At 43.5% G+C, this 17,551-nt stretch overlaps 2 protein-coding genes across 2 annotated transcripts in view; both read right to left on the bottom strand.

Annotated features, from left to right (window-relative positions):
- The window catches only part of LOC116515176 (transmembrane protein 182-like), a 30,856-nt gene extending 23,735 nt beyond the window's left edge, over positions 1 to 7,121 (bottom strand). Inside the window, exons 1-2 of the mRNA XM_032227079.1 lie at positions 6,969 to 7,121; positions 2,624 to 2,747 (exon numbers count right to left, since the gene is read on the bottom strand). Coding sequence (XP_032082970.1) covers positions 2,624 to 2,747; positions 6,969 to 7,121 — 277 coding nt within the window. The remainder of the gene's footprint in view (positions 1 to 2,623; positions 2,748 to 6,968) is intronic.
- A 4,919-nt stretch (positions 7,122 to 12,040) lies between these two features.
- LOC116516131 (sodium/hydrogen exchanger 2-like) overlaps positions 12,041 to 17,551 on the bottom strand; it is a 36,665-nt gene continuing 31,154 nt past the window's right edge. The window contains 2 exon segments of the mRNA XM_032228536.1: positions 12,041 to 12,314; positions 13,026 to 13,086. Of these exon segments, the coding sequence (XP_032084427.1) occupies positions 12,178 to 12,314; positions 13,026 to 13,086 (198 nt within the window). The 3' untranslated portion in view covers positions 12,041 to 12,177.

Below are 17,551 nucleotides of genomic sequence, written 5' to 3'. Positions count from 1 at the left end.
TCAATATATATAGCTGGCCTCCCAACGGAGGGCGGCTCTGCTCTGCGGCAAAGGCAGCGAGGCCAGCCGCCTCCCCTGCTGCACTCAGCTGCCCGGCTCGGCCCCCTCGCCCTCACCTGCCTGGCTACTGGGAGCGGCCGCGCCTCTCGCCCGACCGCCGGTGCCAGGAACGTGGGCGAGCTCCCCAACTGCCACGGCGCTGGAACGATCTTAACCAATACATTTTTATGTTTGTTTATTAGTCGTATGCGTAGAATTTCTCCTTATTTTCGGTTCAGTGTTTTAGTGTTCCCTGTTTTTAGAATAGTGTAATTTTAATTTTGCTAACAATTTGAATGTAGGCCCCTCTTGATCTTGAGGCCCTAGGCTGAAGCCTAGTTAGCCTATAGGAAAATCCGGCCCTGTCCACCGCACAATCACGGCTACTATTTCAGAGTTACTACAACCTTCCAGGAACAGGATTTCCCACAGGTATTAATGACCCCAAAGCTTATCGTGACGAAGAGTAATAGGATGAATGTTAAACAAATTAATTAATGATTATCCACTTTGCTTTAAAATGTTTCCCACCGAACGAGAGCCCTTCATAATAAATGGACATTCGTTCGTGCAAAATGACTAATGAAATTTCTACTGCATTAATTATTGCAACGGCAGAAAGGAAGGAAGGAAGGAGGGGGAGAAAAAGTCCAGCCAAATGAATTTTTCTCTGATCGGTCTCATTAACAGAGACACCAAGAGTAATAAAAGATCTCCTAGTTATCTCGTCTATCTCAAGCCATGGGAATGCGTCTCGAGTGAGGCTTAATTTGATCATTTGACTTAAGGTAATATCCTGTTAAACAATGCATTCTAATAATTAGGCTTAGAAGGGTCTCCACGATGACATTAATGTGCAATCCAACATTATCTGCGCTTTATCAGCTCTGGAAGTTCAAGGCAAGGAATCATCTTGGGCTCTGTTGGTGTGCTTTGCACATTTACCCATATTTTTTGGACTATAAGATGCACCGGTGTATAAGACGCACCAAGATTTCGAAGAGGTAAGTAAGAAAAAAAAGTTTTTGTCCTCCCCGGGCAGAAAATGAGCAGAAAATGGACCATTTTTTGCAAAAATGGTGGCATTTTTGCCTTCCCCCAGACCTGCTGAAGCCTGTAGAGTGCTCCTGGGTGCTGGGTGAAAGCAAAAATGCCTCTGTTTTTGCAAAAAATGCTCCATTTTTCACCAGTTTTTTTGCAAAAATGGGATGTGGGGGTGAGGCTTTGGGAGGCCAATAATGGCTGTATCCGGTGTATGAGACACACCAACATTTCCATGCTCTTCTAGGTGGGGGAAAAGGTGCATTTTATACTCCAAGGTGGGCATCTTCTCAACCACAGTGATGGCAAAATGATGGCAAAAGTACCTTGGGACATTATAAGTATAAGTATAATCTTTATTGTCGTTGTACTGAAATACAATGAAATTGGTTACAATTACAATGCAAATTCCACCCTTTCGTGCTTATAAGGGTAGTCCTCGGCTTACGACCCACAATTGAGGCTAGATTTTTGGTCGCCAAGCGAAACATTCATTAGGTGAAATTTTGCCCCCTTTTGCAACCTGTATTGCCATAGTTGTTAAGTGAATCACTGCAATTGTTAAGTGAATCTGCTTCCCCTTTTCTCATCAGACGGTGGCAAAAAGTGATTGCATGACCCTGGTACACTGCAACCGTCATAAACATGAATCAGCGGCCAAGCGTCTGAATTTTGATCACTTGAGGATGCTGCAAAAAGTGTGAAAAACAGTTGTAAGTCACTTTGGTCAGTGCTGTTGTAACTTTGAACAGACGCTAAATCAGTGTTTCTCAACCTTGGCAACTTTAAGTCCTGTGGACTTCAACTCCCAAAATTCCGCAGCCAACTGGCTGGGGGATTCTGGGAGTTGAAGTCCACAGGACTTAAAGTCGCCAAGGTTGAGAAACACTGCGCTAAATGAACTGTTGTAAGTCGAGGTGTCAGACCTGGAAGCCATCTTTTACCTTTGGGCCTTCAGTCCTGCTACCTTTTCTACTGTGGGGAAAAAGGGAGGGGGGAATTATTCAGAGTGTGGATGAGATGTAGCCATAATAACATTCTTTCCCAGAAAGTCAAGGCCACCTTGACCTGCAGCTGTCATGAGGTGACTTGGGAGGTGTCTCCAATTTCGGGTGGTGCCTGATTCAACCATATGATGGACATGTGGATGCTGGGCAGGGACTTGAACTTTCGTTTGGGTGGGGAAAACCTGGAAACCTTCAGATTCGGGTTTTCCCAGATGTGCCAATATGACGTCTCTAATAAAATGGAACTTTGAGGAAACTCAGGCCTCGGAGTCTTCTTTTGTTGTAGGTGTTACTTGGAACCGTGATACAAGGTCTACCTGTATAGTGAAATTTCTTTCATTGGCCCTCCCAGGATGCCAATTGGGGAAGTGTGGGGTGGGTGGAAATTTCCAAGATGACCTACTGAGAAAAAAAAGGCATACACTTGGAGTCCTAAAACAAGACAAAACCTGGACAGATGAGCGAGAATCTAAAACAGAAGACCTCCCTTTGAGATAATATACGATCATTCTGACGTTGCTTCCTCTCGTACTCACTAAACCAGAAGTTCCATATCGTCTCTCTGTAACCTTCACCAAAGAACCAGCATCTCCAAAAGAAACCCTCATGGTGGAAAGTCAGGATCCCTTTGCCGCTTTCTTCCCAGACTGGCTTCCCATCCTGTTTTCAAAACAAACCAGAACCATTTAGAAACAAGTTTCACTTTGGCTTAGAGAAATTACATTCTCACAAACAGTCTGAGTCCAGCCCTTCCTGAATTCTGTTAATTCTTATGTCTATGGAGATTCTCATTCCTCCAGGTCATGGTCACTGTTCCCTCTAAGGTGCGTGGCTGCGCGGCCGCGCACGTGGCAAGAAACCTCCGCGCAGAGGTTTCTAACTGCCGCGCAGAGATTTCTATCAAAGCAAACGTGGGGAAGTCCTTTGCAGGCAGCTAGAACTGGCCGCCCGCAAAGGACTTCCCCAGACTGGGAGAGATATTAAAAAAAAACGGCGGTCCTTCTAGCTCGCTTTGTTGCTTGGTTTGCTGCAGCCCTGGGGAGCCATGGAGAGGGCGAGTCAGAGGCAGCCCAGCACCTGGCGTCCCCCCCCCCTGCCTCAGCAACACCGAGATGGCTCTCCTGAACGCCTGATCTGCCGGTATCTCCCCCCTCCCGCTTTCCGCCTTCCGGAAGCCCATCGCTTCGGGCGCTTCAGGCTCTTTCCTTTCCTCCCATCCCTTGCCCTGCTTTCTGCTCGAACGGAATATCTGCTGCTGCCTCCTCCCCCCCCCCCAACAGCACTGCCGGATTTGCCACCCAACGCTGTGGCTGAGGTGAAGCCGCCAAAGCTCCCGCCAGCACCCCTGCTTAGGTGAGGTGTTCCGAACGGAGGGGGAGGCAGGCACCACCACCGCTGCCATGGGTGGGGGCGCCTGCGGGAGCTTTGGCGGCTTCACCTCGGCTGCAGCGCTGGGCAGCAAATGTGGTGGTCCTCTTGGAGGAGGAGGGGGAGGCAGCAGGAGTTATTCTGGTGGGGGGAGGCTCGTCGGCATCTTCAGCGGCAGCCCTGCCCCCTGTGAAAAAACCCGAAGATGGAGCAGATCCACGCAGATGACGTCGCCGCCACATGACTGGAGGAGGAATTCTGGGAGTTGAAGTCCACAGTCTTAAGCTGTCAGGTTTGAAGATCCCTGTGTTTTTTTTCCCTAAAGGGTTATGGGTGCAAGGATCTTGTAACTTGACAGCTTTAAGACTTGCATGCTTCACTGCCAGAGTTTTTGAGCCAACATGACTGGAGGAGGAATTCTGGGAGTTGAAGTCCACAAGTCTTAAAGCTGTCAGGTTTGAAGACCCCAGAGGTTTTTTTTCTAAAGGGTTAGGGGTGCGAGGGTGTTGTAACAATAGCTTTAAGATTTGCGTGCTTCAAAAGCTAGACTTTCTGAGCCAACATTTTGGTTGCTAAGCAGGACCGTTGTTAAGTGATACTGATATTATATAACACTTTTAATTAAGCGGGTACCTTGAATAAACATAACTTTGAGTTTCAAATAATACTGATTTTGTTGTTGTCTTAGGTGACATCTGTTAAAAAAATTCAGGTGCTCAGGCATGAAAATGTACCGCTCAAACACTATACTTTTCCGCTCACGCTGAAAAAAAATTAGAGGGAACATTGGTCATGGTTGTCCCAAAAGTGGTTTTTTTTCCCAAGAGGCAAGTGGACTTTCTGTTTTTTCTTTGAAGACGTTTCACTTCTCATCCAAGAAGCTTCTTCAGTTCTGACTGGATGGTGGGGAATGGAAGGATTTATACTCCTTGCAGACAGCCGGTCATTTGCATTCTTTTAGAGGGTTGTTGAGGCTCTTTGGAGGTTGATCTATGTCTTCAGGGTCAGCTAAGTAGTGCAAATATACTTAGTACCCTAGGGTGGTTTATGCTGATTGTTTATTTGGGATCCATGACTATCATTAAGTGTTGTATCTAATGGTTTATGAGGAACACATTTTTTATAATGACTGTGATAATGATCTATCACTATTGTTGTATGTATGCTGAGAGCTTATGCACCGGAGACAAATTCCTTGTGTGTCTAATCACACTTAGCCAATAAAGAATTATATTCTATTCTATTATTCTATGCTATGCTATTGTGCTGTGCTGTGCTATTCTATTCTATTCTACTATTCTATTCTATTCTATTCTATTTTTTCTAGTCTAGTTCTATTCTTTTCTGTTCTGTTCTGATGCTTGTGGAGCCTTCTTGGAACTGCTGAAAGGACTGTTGTAGATAGGAGATAGAGGATGTCGTATCCCCCCCACCCTCTGTTGAGAGAGGGTTGTTCAATTTTGACATAGATGACCATAAATGTGGACTTTGCTGTCTTCAAAAGATTCTTATCTACTGCCAGTTTGAGTCTGTTGATTCTTATCCAGTGTCAATCTATTGCTGACCATTAGCTGACTACATTCTTGTGAACAGGTATGAATAATAAATTATCTTAGTTGAAACTTAAAGCATGGTCCATAGTTTTTGCACCTAACATTTTGTCCTCTAAGTGGGCCCATTCTCCTAAAGTTACCATGTGAGAGATGGGAATTTTTAGATGTCACTTTATTTTCTACTATCTTCTCTGATCCTTTTTCCAGATGAATTTTACAATAGCAATAGCACTTAGACTTATATACTGCTTTACAGTGCTTTAACAGTCCTCTCTAAGCAGTTTACAGAGTCAGCCTATTGCCCCCAACAATCTGGGTCCTCATTTGACCCACCTCGGAAGAATGGAAGGCTGAGTCGACCTTGAGCCTGTGAGATTTGAACTGTCAATTTGTAGGCGACCGGCAGTCAGCAGAAGTAGCCTGCAGTACTGCACTCTAACCACTGCACCACCATGGCTCAATAGATCTGAACTGTTCACTTACAGTCAGGTTTTGAGATTAGGTAAAGGGTGTCCTACGGTGGCCCACCCCACATCTGCCCTGCCTTAGTATTTTAACAGAGAACCAAAATCCCCCACCACCTCACCCCGAGCTGTGCAGCCATCACATTGTTTCCACTTCTGCTATTTCTCTTTAAATGATTGTCACCACTTCTGAATTTGCATCTCAGGTGTAAAATTGTAAACGTACCTTTTCTATCAAGCTTCATTCTCTTTTGGGGAAGATTGGATTCATTAGCCTGGGGGGGCTAATAAAACCGTCTCTTCCTCCCAACCTATCAGGCAGAAATATTGTATACCTAAAATGTTCCCCCCTCTTCCTCTTTTGCTGGGGAAATAGTTAAGAAATCAAAGAGGAGCTAAAGGTTTGAAAGGGCAGATAGCGATTTAGCCATTTGTTTTCTGCAGGAATGTTCCTAATTTTTAAGTAAAGCAATGGAGAAATCACCCACTGACCCTTCCAGGATCAATCCATTAAATCTGTAATATTTCCTATGTAAGATTTACCGATGATACACAATGCGATCCAACTGCTTAAGAAAGCATTCTATCTCAAGGGTACATGGAATGTACTTTCTATTTGCAGAATACAGATTGACAGAGTTGGAAGGGACCTTGAAGGTCTTCTAGTCCAACCCCCTGCTCAGGCAGGAAGCCCTATAACCTTTCAGACAAATGCCTGTCCAATCTCTTCTTTAAAAAAACAAAACCTTCCAGTGTTGGAGCATTTACAACTTCTGGAGGCAAGTTATTCCACTGATTAATTGTTCAAGAAATCTCTCCTTGGTTCTACGTTGCTTCTCTCCTTGATGAGTTTCCCTCCAGTGCTTCTTGTCCTGCCTTTAGGTGCTTTGGAGAATAGCTTGACCCCAGGGGTGGGTTTCTCACCCCGTTCCAACCAGTTCGGTTGGAACAGGGCCAGCGGCGTCCTCGTGCACGCGCGCAGTGCACGCATGCGTACTAGCGCCTGTGCGATGCTCCAGCTGCTCCTGGAGGATCACGCAGGCGCTGTATGCGTTCTGCGCATGCGTGGAAGCGCAGAACTTGTCAAAACCGGGTAAGAAACGCAGGCGGGCGGGTGGATCCTTCGGCGTTCCTGGAAGTTACTTACTTCCGGGTTCGGCGACCAACCGGTTCGCGGGGACCGCCGCAAACCGCCTGAAACCCACCCCTCCTTGACCCCCTCTTTTTGTGGCAGTCCCTGAGATAGTGGATCACTGCTATCATCTCACCCCTAGTCCTTCTTTTCATCAAACTACTCATACCCAATTCCAGCAACTGTTGTTTGTATGTTTTAGCCTCCAGTCCCCTAATCATCTGAGAATAATAGTCCCAAATTCTGTCTTTTCCTCTTGTTTTAAGCAATATCCTTCAAATCAAGCCACCATGACCCCAAACTCCCAATAACGACATTCTGGAGTTACAAAAGTTTGGGGTTCTTTTTTTTTCCTTCCCTTTACCTCTTCAGAGGAGTGGTTGTTGTTCTCCGCTTCAAATCCTCCACACTTTTCCGTCACCAGCAGCCAGTAATCTGTCCCGAAGGCTACTAGAAAAAGGAAGACGCCGAGGACGCCCAAAATTGCAGCTAAAAGAGCTGCTATTTTGATCTTCATGGTGGGGAAAGGAAAGGGAAAGAGGGGCTTGAGCCAAGGAGCCTAGAAGGGGGAGGCCTTTTTAAAAAAAAATTAAGAAAGAAAACATCCAAGGGCTGAGTGTGCTAGGAGCTGAAAGGAGACCTATTTTAAGAATGGGGACTGGCAGCGTTTCACGAGTGTATGCATTGCACGAGGCAGCAAGGAGACAGCTCTGGGTTGAGTTTCCAGACAGCTGAGGCATTTCAAGCAGGATTAGGAGTGAAGGCTGGAACGAGAACGCTTCCCTCCAGTCCAGAGAACGCATAGAGAAAACATGTTTTCTGCTTCATGCCTCCAGCTAGACAATCTATTTCAGGTTACAACACGACTGGCCTGGACAGACAGGCACCACTGCTACTTGCCTGGACAGACAGGCACCACTGCTACTTGCTGTCCAGTAGGCTAGGATGGGCATGCATGCAAAGGCCCCTTTGCCAAATTTGGAGAGGTTGGCAAGTCGACACCTAGGATGGGTGAATCTATTGAGCTTGGCTCCTCCCATGTTTGCAAATGTGTCTAGTTTAGTTTGTCACCTGGAAGATGTATGTACACACACACACACACACACACACACACGTTAGGCCCAGGATGACGATCCTATGGCACGCGTGCCTTTTCTGAGGGCATGCGAGGCATTTCCCTGTCAGCATGCTGGCCCATTTTCTGCCCTCTGGAAGCTTCAGGGAAGCCTCCTGAAGCCTCCAGAAGGAGAAAAATGCCCTAACAGGAAACCTGGAAGCTGGAAAATGGGCCATTTCTGGCCTCCGGTGGGGCAGGAGAGGCCGTTTTCGCCCTTCCCAGGTTCCAAGAAAGCCATGCGCACATGTACAGGGGCCACATTGCTGGGGGGAATTAAATTATGGGGTGGGCACGCACAAGTGTGCTTTTGGTACCTGAGGCAAAAAAATGTTCACCATCACTGCTATAGACCATATCAAAGCACAAGGTTCAAACACACATCACCGATAAGATCTTATACAAACAAGTTAAAATAAGGGTAAGGGAAAATACAATAGTTATAGGATAAGATACCATATAATTTCATACATAAATGTATAAAGTAGAATAAAATGACATAAAATTATATTTCGGCATCACCCTTACAATCTACCCCAATCAGTCACACGTATGCAGATCTCAACTGAACCATTTTTGTTTAAGTACTGTGCGGTATTAAATGTTATTTTCTGGTTCTGGCCGCACATAAGGGAAGTTGTTATGATATGGGGATCCCAATGGGTTCTTGGTATATGGACCAAGGTACCTGTCTCCCACTCCCTCATACAAGCAACAATCCAATAGGATGTGAGCCAGGTCTTCTACCTCTGCCTCTCCGCAAATGCAGAGATGCTCGTTGTAGGTTATAGAATGGAATCTCCCATATCTGACCATTGTGTCAAGCTGTTCAAATCTTGCTCACGTAAATATCTCCCTAAGATATTTTGGCCATTGTAACTTCAAATAGCTGTCTACTTGAAAAGTAAACATACATACATACATACATACATACATACATACATACATACATGTTCTGAAACCCCCCCTCCGTACGGTGAGTCACGCCAATACAAGGTTACTGTTAGCCAATTTATTCACAGTAATTACTCACAGACAAGACTTTGGCAGCAACCCAAACTCCCACAGATAAGAAATACAAACAAGAGCTTCTCCAGCTTTAGTAAAATGGTTGTGTCCTGCAAAAGGTCTCCTCCCAAAGTCTCTTCTTATATACTCTCTTGGGAAGAGCCTAATCACAACGACCTGGGCCCGATTATCTTCTATGTCTCCATAATTGCTGCCGGCGCTTATCTGCCCGTCTTTGCCTGGAGTCCGGGACCAACTCCCTTTGCTCCTCCCCACTGTTCCAGGGCCTGACATCTTCACCACTGTTCCAGGGCCTGACGTCAGGGACAAACCGCTGCTCCATTCCTCAGGCACCTCCTGTTGGCCAACCAGCCTCTCTGGTCCCTGCTCAGAGTCTGAACCTTGTCCAGGGTCCTCCACATCGTCCTGAGCTGACTCATAGGGTCCCTCGCTATCGGAGTCTTTGGCAGCTCCAATGGCTCCTGCTGGGCCACAAAACACACACACAGAGACACACAGAGACACACAGAGACACAGAGACACAGAGACACAGAGACACAGAGACAGAGACACACAAATATATATATATATATATATATATATATATATATATATATATATATATATATATATAGATAGATAGATAGATAGATACACACACACACACACACACACACACACACACACACATATATATATATATATATATATATATATACATTTGTCTACATTTTAGTACCTACTTTTACAGATGTGCTTGTAGTTTCTGCTCGCCATTCGTCATGAAACAAACATTTCTTTTAAAAAATCTACCCACTATCATTTATTTATGTCCATATCTATGGAGATTCTCAACCATCCAGGTCATTTTTGTCCAAAAAGGCAACTGGACTTTCTTGGTTTTTAGCTTGAAAACATGTTATTTCTCATCCAAGAAGCTCCTGCATTGTCTAACAAACTTGTTTTGTCTTACAAATCATATTCCACTTATACACTCTTGTGTTTGTGTTTGACAAAGCTGAACGGATTTATCTCTTTCAACAAGCTTTTCATGTTGAGATGATACAAAGCAGCTAGGCAAACTGCATTGTTTCACTCCCAGTGCGAGAGCAATTCTTTGACATGCTCTGGACAGCCCACACATTTCTGTTGCATTTGAAAGTTCATGTTCTGTTTCTCACCCAGGCAAGTTCTTGGCATATTCCAGCCAAAAAAAAAGGGCACTGGCAGCAGATTTGGACAGTGAGGACACTGAGGAGGAACATGAGCCAGTCCTGGAGTCTGGGGAAGGCTCTGATGAGGGCTCTGTGTCAGAAGCAGAGAGGGGGCCAGAGCCGTATGCCAGTTATCAGCTGCCTTCAAAGTCAGACATCAGTGAGACAGACGAACAACTGGAGCCTCTTCCCAGTGTGTGCTTGCACAGAGTTGCCAGACGAAGGGAACAGCTAAAGAACAGGGGTTGACTTGGGAGTAAGGCCAAGGCGGACGATGAATGGCCCCTTCCAGAGGAAATATAGGAGGAATGAAAGGGGTGTGGAGTTTGTAGGAGACAATTAGTTCGCTTAATTGGTTCGTGACTCTCTGAGACTCCTTGCCAAGTTTTGCAGATATCAGCTTGGTAGCTCTCCAAGCCAGATAAGGTCTGTGACTGTAAATCCTCTCTTGAAAGACTTTGCTGGATGTGAATGAGCAGAATTCACAGTCAATTAATAAAAGGGGTTTTTGTCAGGACAAGGAGTTTCCTTCATGCTCTCGGGAAGCCTAGGTCAGAATAACTTGTGGACAGAATCTTGCCAGATTAAAGGAACTATCTGCATAATTATAGATATCCTCTATGAACTGCTAGGGAGGTTCTATCTTTGTCCTCTTTCTGCCTACCAGACATTCCCAGCAACACTGTTTCTTTGCTCTCTGGGAAAGCTCACCTCCCTCCTGCAATTCCAGACTACATTCTGATGCATCACAACATTTACCCTGGCTGGCTTCCCTTGAAAGACAAAGATGACAAAAGATATAATATGCTTCAACAAGAAACACGTTTATTTGCAAAGAGACACAATGAACATAGAAGGAGCAACCTCTTAAGATAAACAACACTTTCCAGGGCCCCTTAGAACAATCTCATAGGGCAAATGTGAATCTGAGATTCCCCAGTTCTGACTAATATGGATTAGTCAAGAATTAACATCCAGCATCAGGAAAGTTGAAGTCTAACCCACTAGGGACCAGGTGGCTCAGTGGCTAAGATGCTGAGCTTGTTGATCAGAACACTCGGCAGTTCAGAGGTTCGAATCCCTAGCGCCACGTAATGGAGTGAGCTCCTGTTACTTGTCCCAGCTTCTGCCAACCTAGAAGTTCGAAAGCACGTAAAAATGCAAGTAGAAAAATAGGAACCACCTTTGATGGGAAGGTAACAGCATTTCATGTGCCTTCAGCGTTTAGTCAGGCCGGCCACATGACTATGGAGACGTCTTCGGACAGCCCTGGCTTTTCTGCTTTAAAAGGAGATGAGCACCACTCCCTAGAATTGGGAACGACTAGCACATATTTGTGAGGGGAGGGAATCTTTACCTTTAACCTACTATATTATGTCAAGAAAGGTACGTCCTTTTAATAGCATGATGCTCATTGGGGATGTTCATTGTCAAGAGTGTGCCAAGAAGAGCATGGCAGGCTGGGGAAATCTAGGAAATCCACACATCTTCAAGTTGCCACGGTTGAGAAACAATGCTCTAAAGCATGCTTCTTGTTTACAATCACTCAAGCAAGGTGTAATTATTGATCTAACACAAGCAGATTCTTGGCTAGCCCTACACTAGAAATGTACTCTACTATCAATCCCCCCAAGATCAGCCATTTCTCCTCATCAACAATTGGATTTAAGTTGACTGCAAAGCAGTTTTCACACACACTGAACTTCATGGAAAACAAAGCTTCTTCAACTACCTTGAACATGGGAATGGAAGGGACGGGAGAAAAGTGAGAGGAAGGGAGGAAATTAGGAAATGATAGGGAAGGGAAGAAAGGGGAAAGGAGAAAAGTGAAATTAGGAAATGATAAGGAAGGAAAGAGAAGGGAAGGGAAGGAAATGGAAGAGACGGGAGAAAAGTGAGAGGAAGGGAGGAAATTAGGAAATGATAGGGAAGGGAAGAAAGGGGAAAGGAGAAAAGTGAAATTAGGAAATGATAGGGAAGGAAAGGGAAGAAAGGGGAAAGGAGAAAAGTGAAATTAGGAAATGATAGGGAAGGAAAGAGAAGGGAAGGGAAGGAAATGGAAGGGAAGGGAGAAAAGTGAGAGGAAGGAAGGAAATTAGGAAATGATAGGGAAGGGAAGGAAGGGGAGGGGAGGAAAGCCAAGTGAGAAAAGTGAGAGGAAGGAAGGAAATTAGGAAATGATAGGGAAGAGAAGGGATTGATTAGAATGAATGAAAAGAAAAATGCACAACTGTGTGCTACTTCTCCTTAGAAATCGCTAGTTGGTCAGTTTCTCCTTCCACATGCTGAATTGCATCTGACCACCCAAGTGAAATAAAACCAGTTGACTTTGAGCGTCTCAATTTCGGTAACGATACTTTTCTGGAATGTTTGGCTGTAGAAATAAAGGAAAGATAAGCATCCAGTGAGAAAGTTGTGCTAACATTAGTAAAAAAAAAACATGAGTAAAAGAAAGCAGAGTAGGATTTCAGCACCTCTGTCTGGTAAAAAGCATTCTCTGGGTTTCTCCCCCACAACAAGCCATTCTCGGGCCATTGAAAAAAAAGAAGAAGCAAAAAGGCAGCATCTTGTGACTCACTAGATGTCTGCTGTGAGTCTTTTCGGGAAACAAGATTCATTATGCAGCTGGGGCTGGTTAGAAGCAAGTTTGGAGATAAAAGGATGGATGCTGCCACGCCCTAGTCACTGGAGTCAACGTTCCTTCGTGCGTGCCTTGGTTTGTACAACATTGTTTGATCATCAGTTGTGGTTTCTGTAAGATTCACTTGGATAAGTGCTCTGTATGTCTGTAACCCTGATTCATAGAGACTTTGGGAAGAAGTGTTTTGCTTTCGTTTTGTTCAAATTGAGTTGCCGTAAGAAAGATTTGTTTTCATTACGTTATCTGGTCAAAGACTTGTATTTATGTTATTTTTGGGCTCGAAGCCAGTTTGAACTGTGAACTGATAAAGAAAAGTTCCTTTTAAGTTTAATTGTCTGCCGTGTGTTAAGAGCCGTGAAGGGGGGGACAGAACAGATGCCCATTTGATATATTCCCCATTTTTTAAAAGTGGGATTCAAATGAGAATGAGTTATTCCAACTTACTGGTCAGGGACCTGTGGAGCTTGAGTTTGGGATCCGTTTCCTCCGCGGATGAGTCCTCTTCCTACAATGAAGAAATGATTCAGTGGAATCGTTAATCACTTAGAAATCATTGCAGCCTAGAGAACTAGAACTGGCTATTGGGAAGCAGGGCGTTTTGGAGATTTGTAGCTCATATGCTAGAGTACCTGAGTCAGATTCAAAGCCTGAAAGGTTTCCAACTGATTAATAACATCATTGATTAAGTTCAAGGACCACCGTACAGTAGTGGTCAAAAATTGTGGAAACCTTTTGGGAAAAGTGTACAGTTTTTGAGGTTTGATAGCTAATAACACCCCATTTTTAATAGTAATATATACATATATACATATATACATATATACATATATACATATACACATATACACATATACACATATACACATATACACATATACACATATACACATATACACATATACACATACACACATACACACATACACACATACATACATACATACATACATATATATATAAAGATAATTTAATCAAGAATGCAATGCAACAAAGTTTGTTCAATTATCTGTATCCTATGAAATGTGATAGCCAAATAACCAAAAAAAGAAAGCACAACTTGCTTAAGTAGCTTTGCTTCATCTGATTGTAGCCAATGAGCATGAATGTTTAGAGAGCCAATCAGATGTCATCTTGTTTTGGCAATGAGCCAATCAGATCACAGTAGGATTCAGTTATTGGTGTATTGAAGCTGGGAGGAGGACATTTGTCAGAGATAATTTTTGTATATCTCATTTTTTCTATGTGTTTCACTTTTCTTCTTTGTAACTGCTATTCTAATAGCAAATCCTTCATAAAAGTAATTGCATTACATTCTTGCTTAAATTATCTTTCCATTGATATATAATTTTATGGTACTATTCCACCACCACAAAGTGGTGTTACTAGCCATCAAAACTCAAAAATACACTTTTTTCCCCAAAAGGTTTCCACAATTTTGGCCACTTCTGTATGTTCTTAAACTCCAATCCAATAGAGCTTTACTACTGGAGTTGGAAAAACTACCCCAAACACCCCCCAGCATCAATATTTTAATCAAGAACATTGAAATCTCATGTATTCTGGCCATCCTATGAAAATTCTGACATTAGTTACCTGTTACCTTTTTAAAGCTATTTTAAATTTATTTTGGAAAGCAGTTAGTATGTTTGGGACTGAGAATACTCAAAGGGCCATGGCTAAAGACAACCTTGGATATGACACATGCTTCCAGAAAAGGAGAGTTGCATTTATTATCTTTATTATCTATCTATTATCTAAATGTTCATTTAGTTACATAACTGTATTTCTCTATTTATCACTGAGCCGTGGTGGCGCAGTGGTTAGAGTGCAGTACTGCAGGCTACTTCTGCTGCCTGCCAGCTGCCTGCAATTTGGCAATTCGAATCTCACCAGGCTCAAGGTTGACTTGGCCTTCCATCCTTCCGAGGTGGGTCAAATGAGATTGTTGGGGGCCATAGGCTGACTCTCTAAACTGCTTAGAGAGGGCTGTAAAGCAGTGGTGGGATTCCAAAAAATTTACTACCACAGTTCTGTGGGCATGGCTTGGTGGGCGTGGCTTGGTGGGCATGGCAGGGGAAGGATACTGTAAAATCTTCATTCCCACCCCATTCCAGTGGAAGGTTACTGCAAAATCCCCATCTCCTCCCGATAGGTTGGGACTCAGGAGGCAGGGAATAGATGGGGATGGGGCCAGTTAGAGGTGATATTTACCAGTTCTCCAAACTACTCAAAATTTCTGCTACCGGTTCTCCAGAACTGGTCAGAGCCTGCTGAATACCACCTCTACTGTAAAGCTCTATAAAGTGATACATGTCTAAGTACTCTTCCTTCCTTCTTTCCCAGTGATTAGAATGTGGTATTGCATGCTAACTCTGCCCACTGCCAGGAGTTTGATCCTGACTGGCTGCAGGTTGACTCAGCCTTCCATCCTTCCAAGGTAGGTAAAATGAGTGCCCAAATTGTTCGGGGCAATATGTTGACTCTGTAAACCACTTAGAGAGGGCTATAATGCTCTGTAAAGTGGTATATAAGTCTAAATGCTATTGCTATTGCTATTTCTACTGCAGCTGTGCTTGTTTTAGTAATACAGACAAAGTCCAATCTACCTTGGTTATAACAATCTAGTCTGGAAAGCAGCATATTTGACAAAAACAGAACAGAAACTTGGCCCGTTTATGAGAAGGGTAATGTTTGGCTTTGGACCAAGCTGTAAAAGACAGGCTTGTTAGGTAGATAGACTCATGTGTATAAATACTTTGTCCTTTTGATAAGCACTAATCTTCATTCATCAAGAACTCCTGTTAGCAGGTTGAATGCTTTGAGATGCCTGTAGCATTTCCAACTATCAAAAGCTGTTGTCTGACGGACGCTCTGTCAGGTTTCTGAAAGGTGCCCTAATTAATTCATGAACCTCGAGCCAAGTTTCAAACAAAATCCAGTCATTTATTAGGAACACCATTTTGGCATTACCCCATTGCAGTCAGATCTGACCTCATTTAAATTATGGCTGAACTTTGTCCCTGTTTCAACTAGATTCCTCGCAGTCAGGCCACCAATCAACTTTGGATACCTCCCAGTCCAGTTTTCCCATGCTGTCTTGTTCCTTGTTTTTTTTCTTTCCACAAAAGAACCTATGCTCTTTCCCTTGGCTTGATTCTCTATCTCTTCAAAGTGGACAACAGGTTTTGCCATTGTAAAGAAGTTGAATGGCTCCTGAGAAGGATAGCCGAAGGGATACAGCAGCCCCCCCCAAAAAAAAAACCACACTAAGATAAATTGTTCCTAAGCACCACACACCTCCAGGTAATAACATTTCGTAGCCTTTGATGATGAAAAGGTCAACGAGGACATTGAATGACCAGTGTGTTTTGTTATGTTTTCCTTGGTTTTGAGAACACTTCAAGTGTGACATTTATGCTGCAATGTGCTTTCTTCACTTGAACTGTTCTTTGTCCACTGACACTGACTTGGAAAGAAACGGAGTTAACCTGAAGTTTTTTTGGCCTCAGAATCAAACCAAAATCTGAAAGAAGAGGACCACTTTCTTAAATTTGTATATATGTGGCAGTGGTGGGTTCCAACCTCTTCTGTAAGTGTGGCCTGCTTTGTGGGAGTGGCTTGCTGGCCATGTGACCGGGTGGGAGTGGCTTGCTGGCCAGCTAGGAGTGGCTTGCCAGCCATGTGACTGGGTGGGCGTGGCCAACTTGTAAAATGTGGTGAAACTCACTTAACAATGTTCTTGCTTAGCAATCAAAATCTTGGCTCAGAAACTCTGGCATTTGAAGCACGCAAGTCATAAAGCTGTCAAGTTACAAGACCCTTGCACCCCTAGCCCTTTAGAAAAAAAAACCCAGGGGTGTTCAAACTTGACAGCTTTAAGACTTGTGGACTTCAACTCCCAGAATTCCTCCTCTCGCTCTTCATCTTGAGGATGTGCGGACCGGCGGGGGGAGGGAGCTGGAACCGGTTCTAAACGGCACTGTAGATTTGTGGAACCTCTTCTATAGAAGAAGTTAGAACTGGCAGGAACCCACCCCTGGTATGTGGGCCTGTGTGCTTTTAAGTCAGTGTCGACACCAGGCGTCTTCCTGGACAACTTCTTGACGGTAGTTTGCCATTGTCTCCTTCCTAGGGCTGAGAGAGAGTGACTGGCCCTAAGTGTCCACCTGGATCCATATTTAAAGCGGGAACTAGAATTCAGATATATTCAGATAACTATTTTGTTTGGGAATCATAAACGATAAACATAACAAGGGGGTAATCGACTTAATAATACATATTATTATGGAAGCAAGAATGGAGCAAGAATGGTCTTTACCCCAAACTGGAAAAATAGGGAAATTCCACAAGAAGAGAAAGTAATTAGGAAAATTCTGAGTTGCGCTGAAATGGATAAATTGATGTGGGAATTGAAGAACAAAGACAAATCAGAATATTATAAAATCTGGGATAAATTTTATCGATGGTCGGAACAAAAAAGGAAAAACCCCAAATAAGCAATGACAAAGATTTATAGAATGGAGATTAGAATTATGTATGAAATTATAACAGTGAAAATGTTTAAGACAAGAACAAAGCAACATGGAGGGAAATATGATTTCCTTATATTTGTAAATACTGAATAGACCAATTATAAAAAAGCATGGTGGTTATAATAGTTAACTTTATATTCTAGTATGTGTGGCAAAAACATTGCCAGGACAGTTATGCTGTGTCCAATGTTTTAATATGTGCTTAATTTTTTAAAAAAACCTTTTAATAAAAAAAATAGAATTCAGATATATGAATCCTAAAAGACAGAAGGTCCATCACTGGAACTCTTGTTTTATCATCCTTCTCGTCAGGACTGTTGTTTTAATTTAGCAGTATCAGTACGGGGGGTTAATATCGAGTGATGTGGTGGCCTAGAGGAGGAGCTCTCACCTCACAATCAGTTCAATCCTAGGTAGGGGCAGATATTACTCGCTCTG

Source organism: Thamnophis elegans, chromosome 12, assembly GCF_009769535.1.
Source record: "Thamnophis elegans isolate rThaEle1 chromosome 12, rThaEle1.pri, whole genome shotgun sequence".
Taxonomy (NCBI): domain Eukaryota; kingdom Metazoa; phylum Chordata; class Lepidosauria; order Squamata; family Colubridae; genus Thamnophis; species Thamnophis elegans.
Note: the sequence above shows the minus strand (reverse complement) of the source record. Positions and strands in the feature narration are given on the sequence as shown.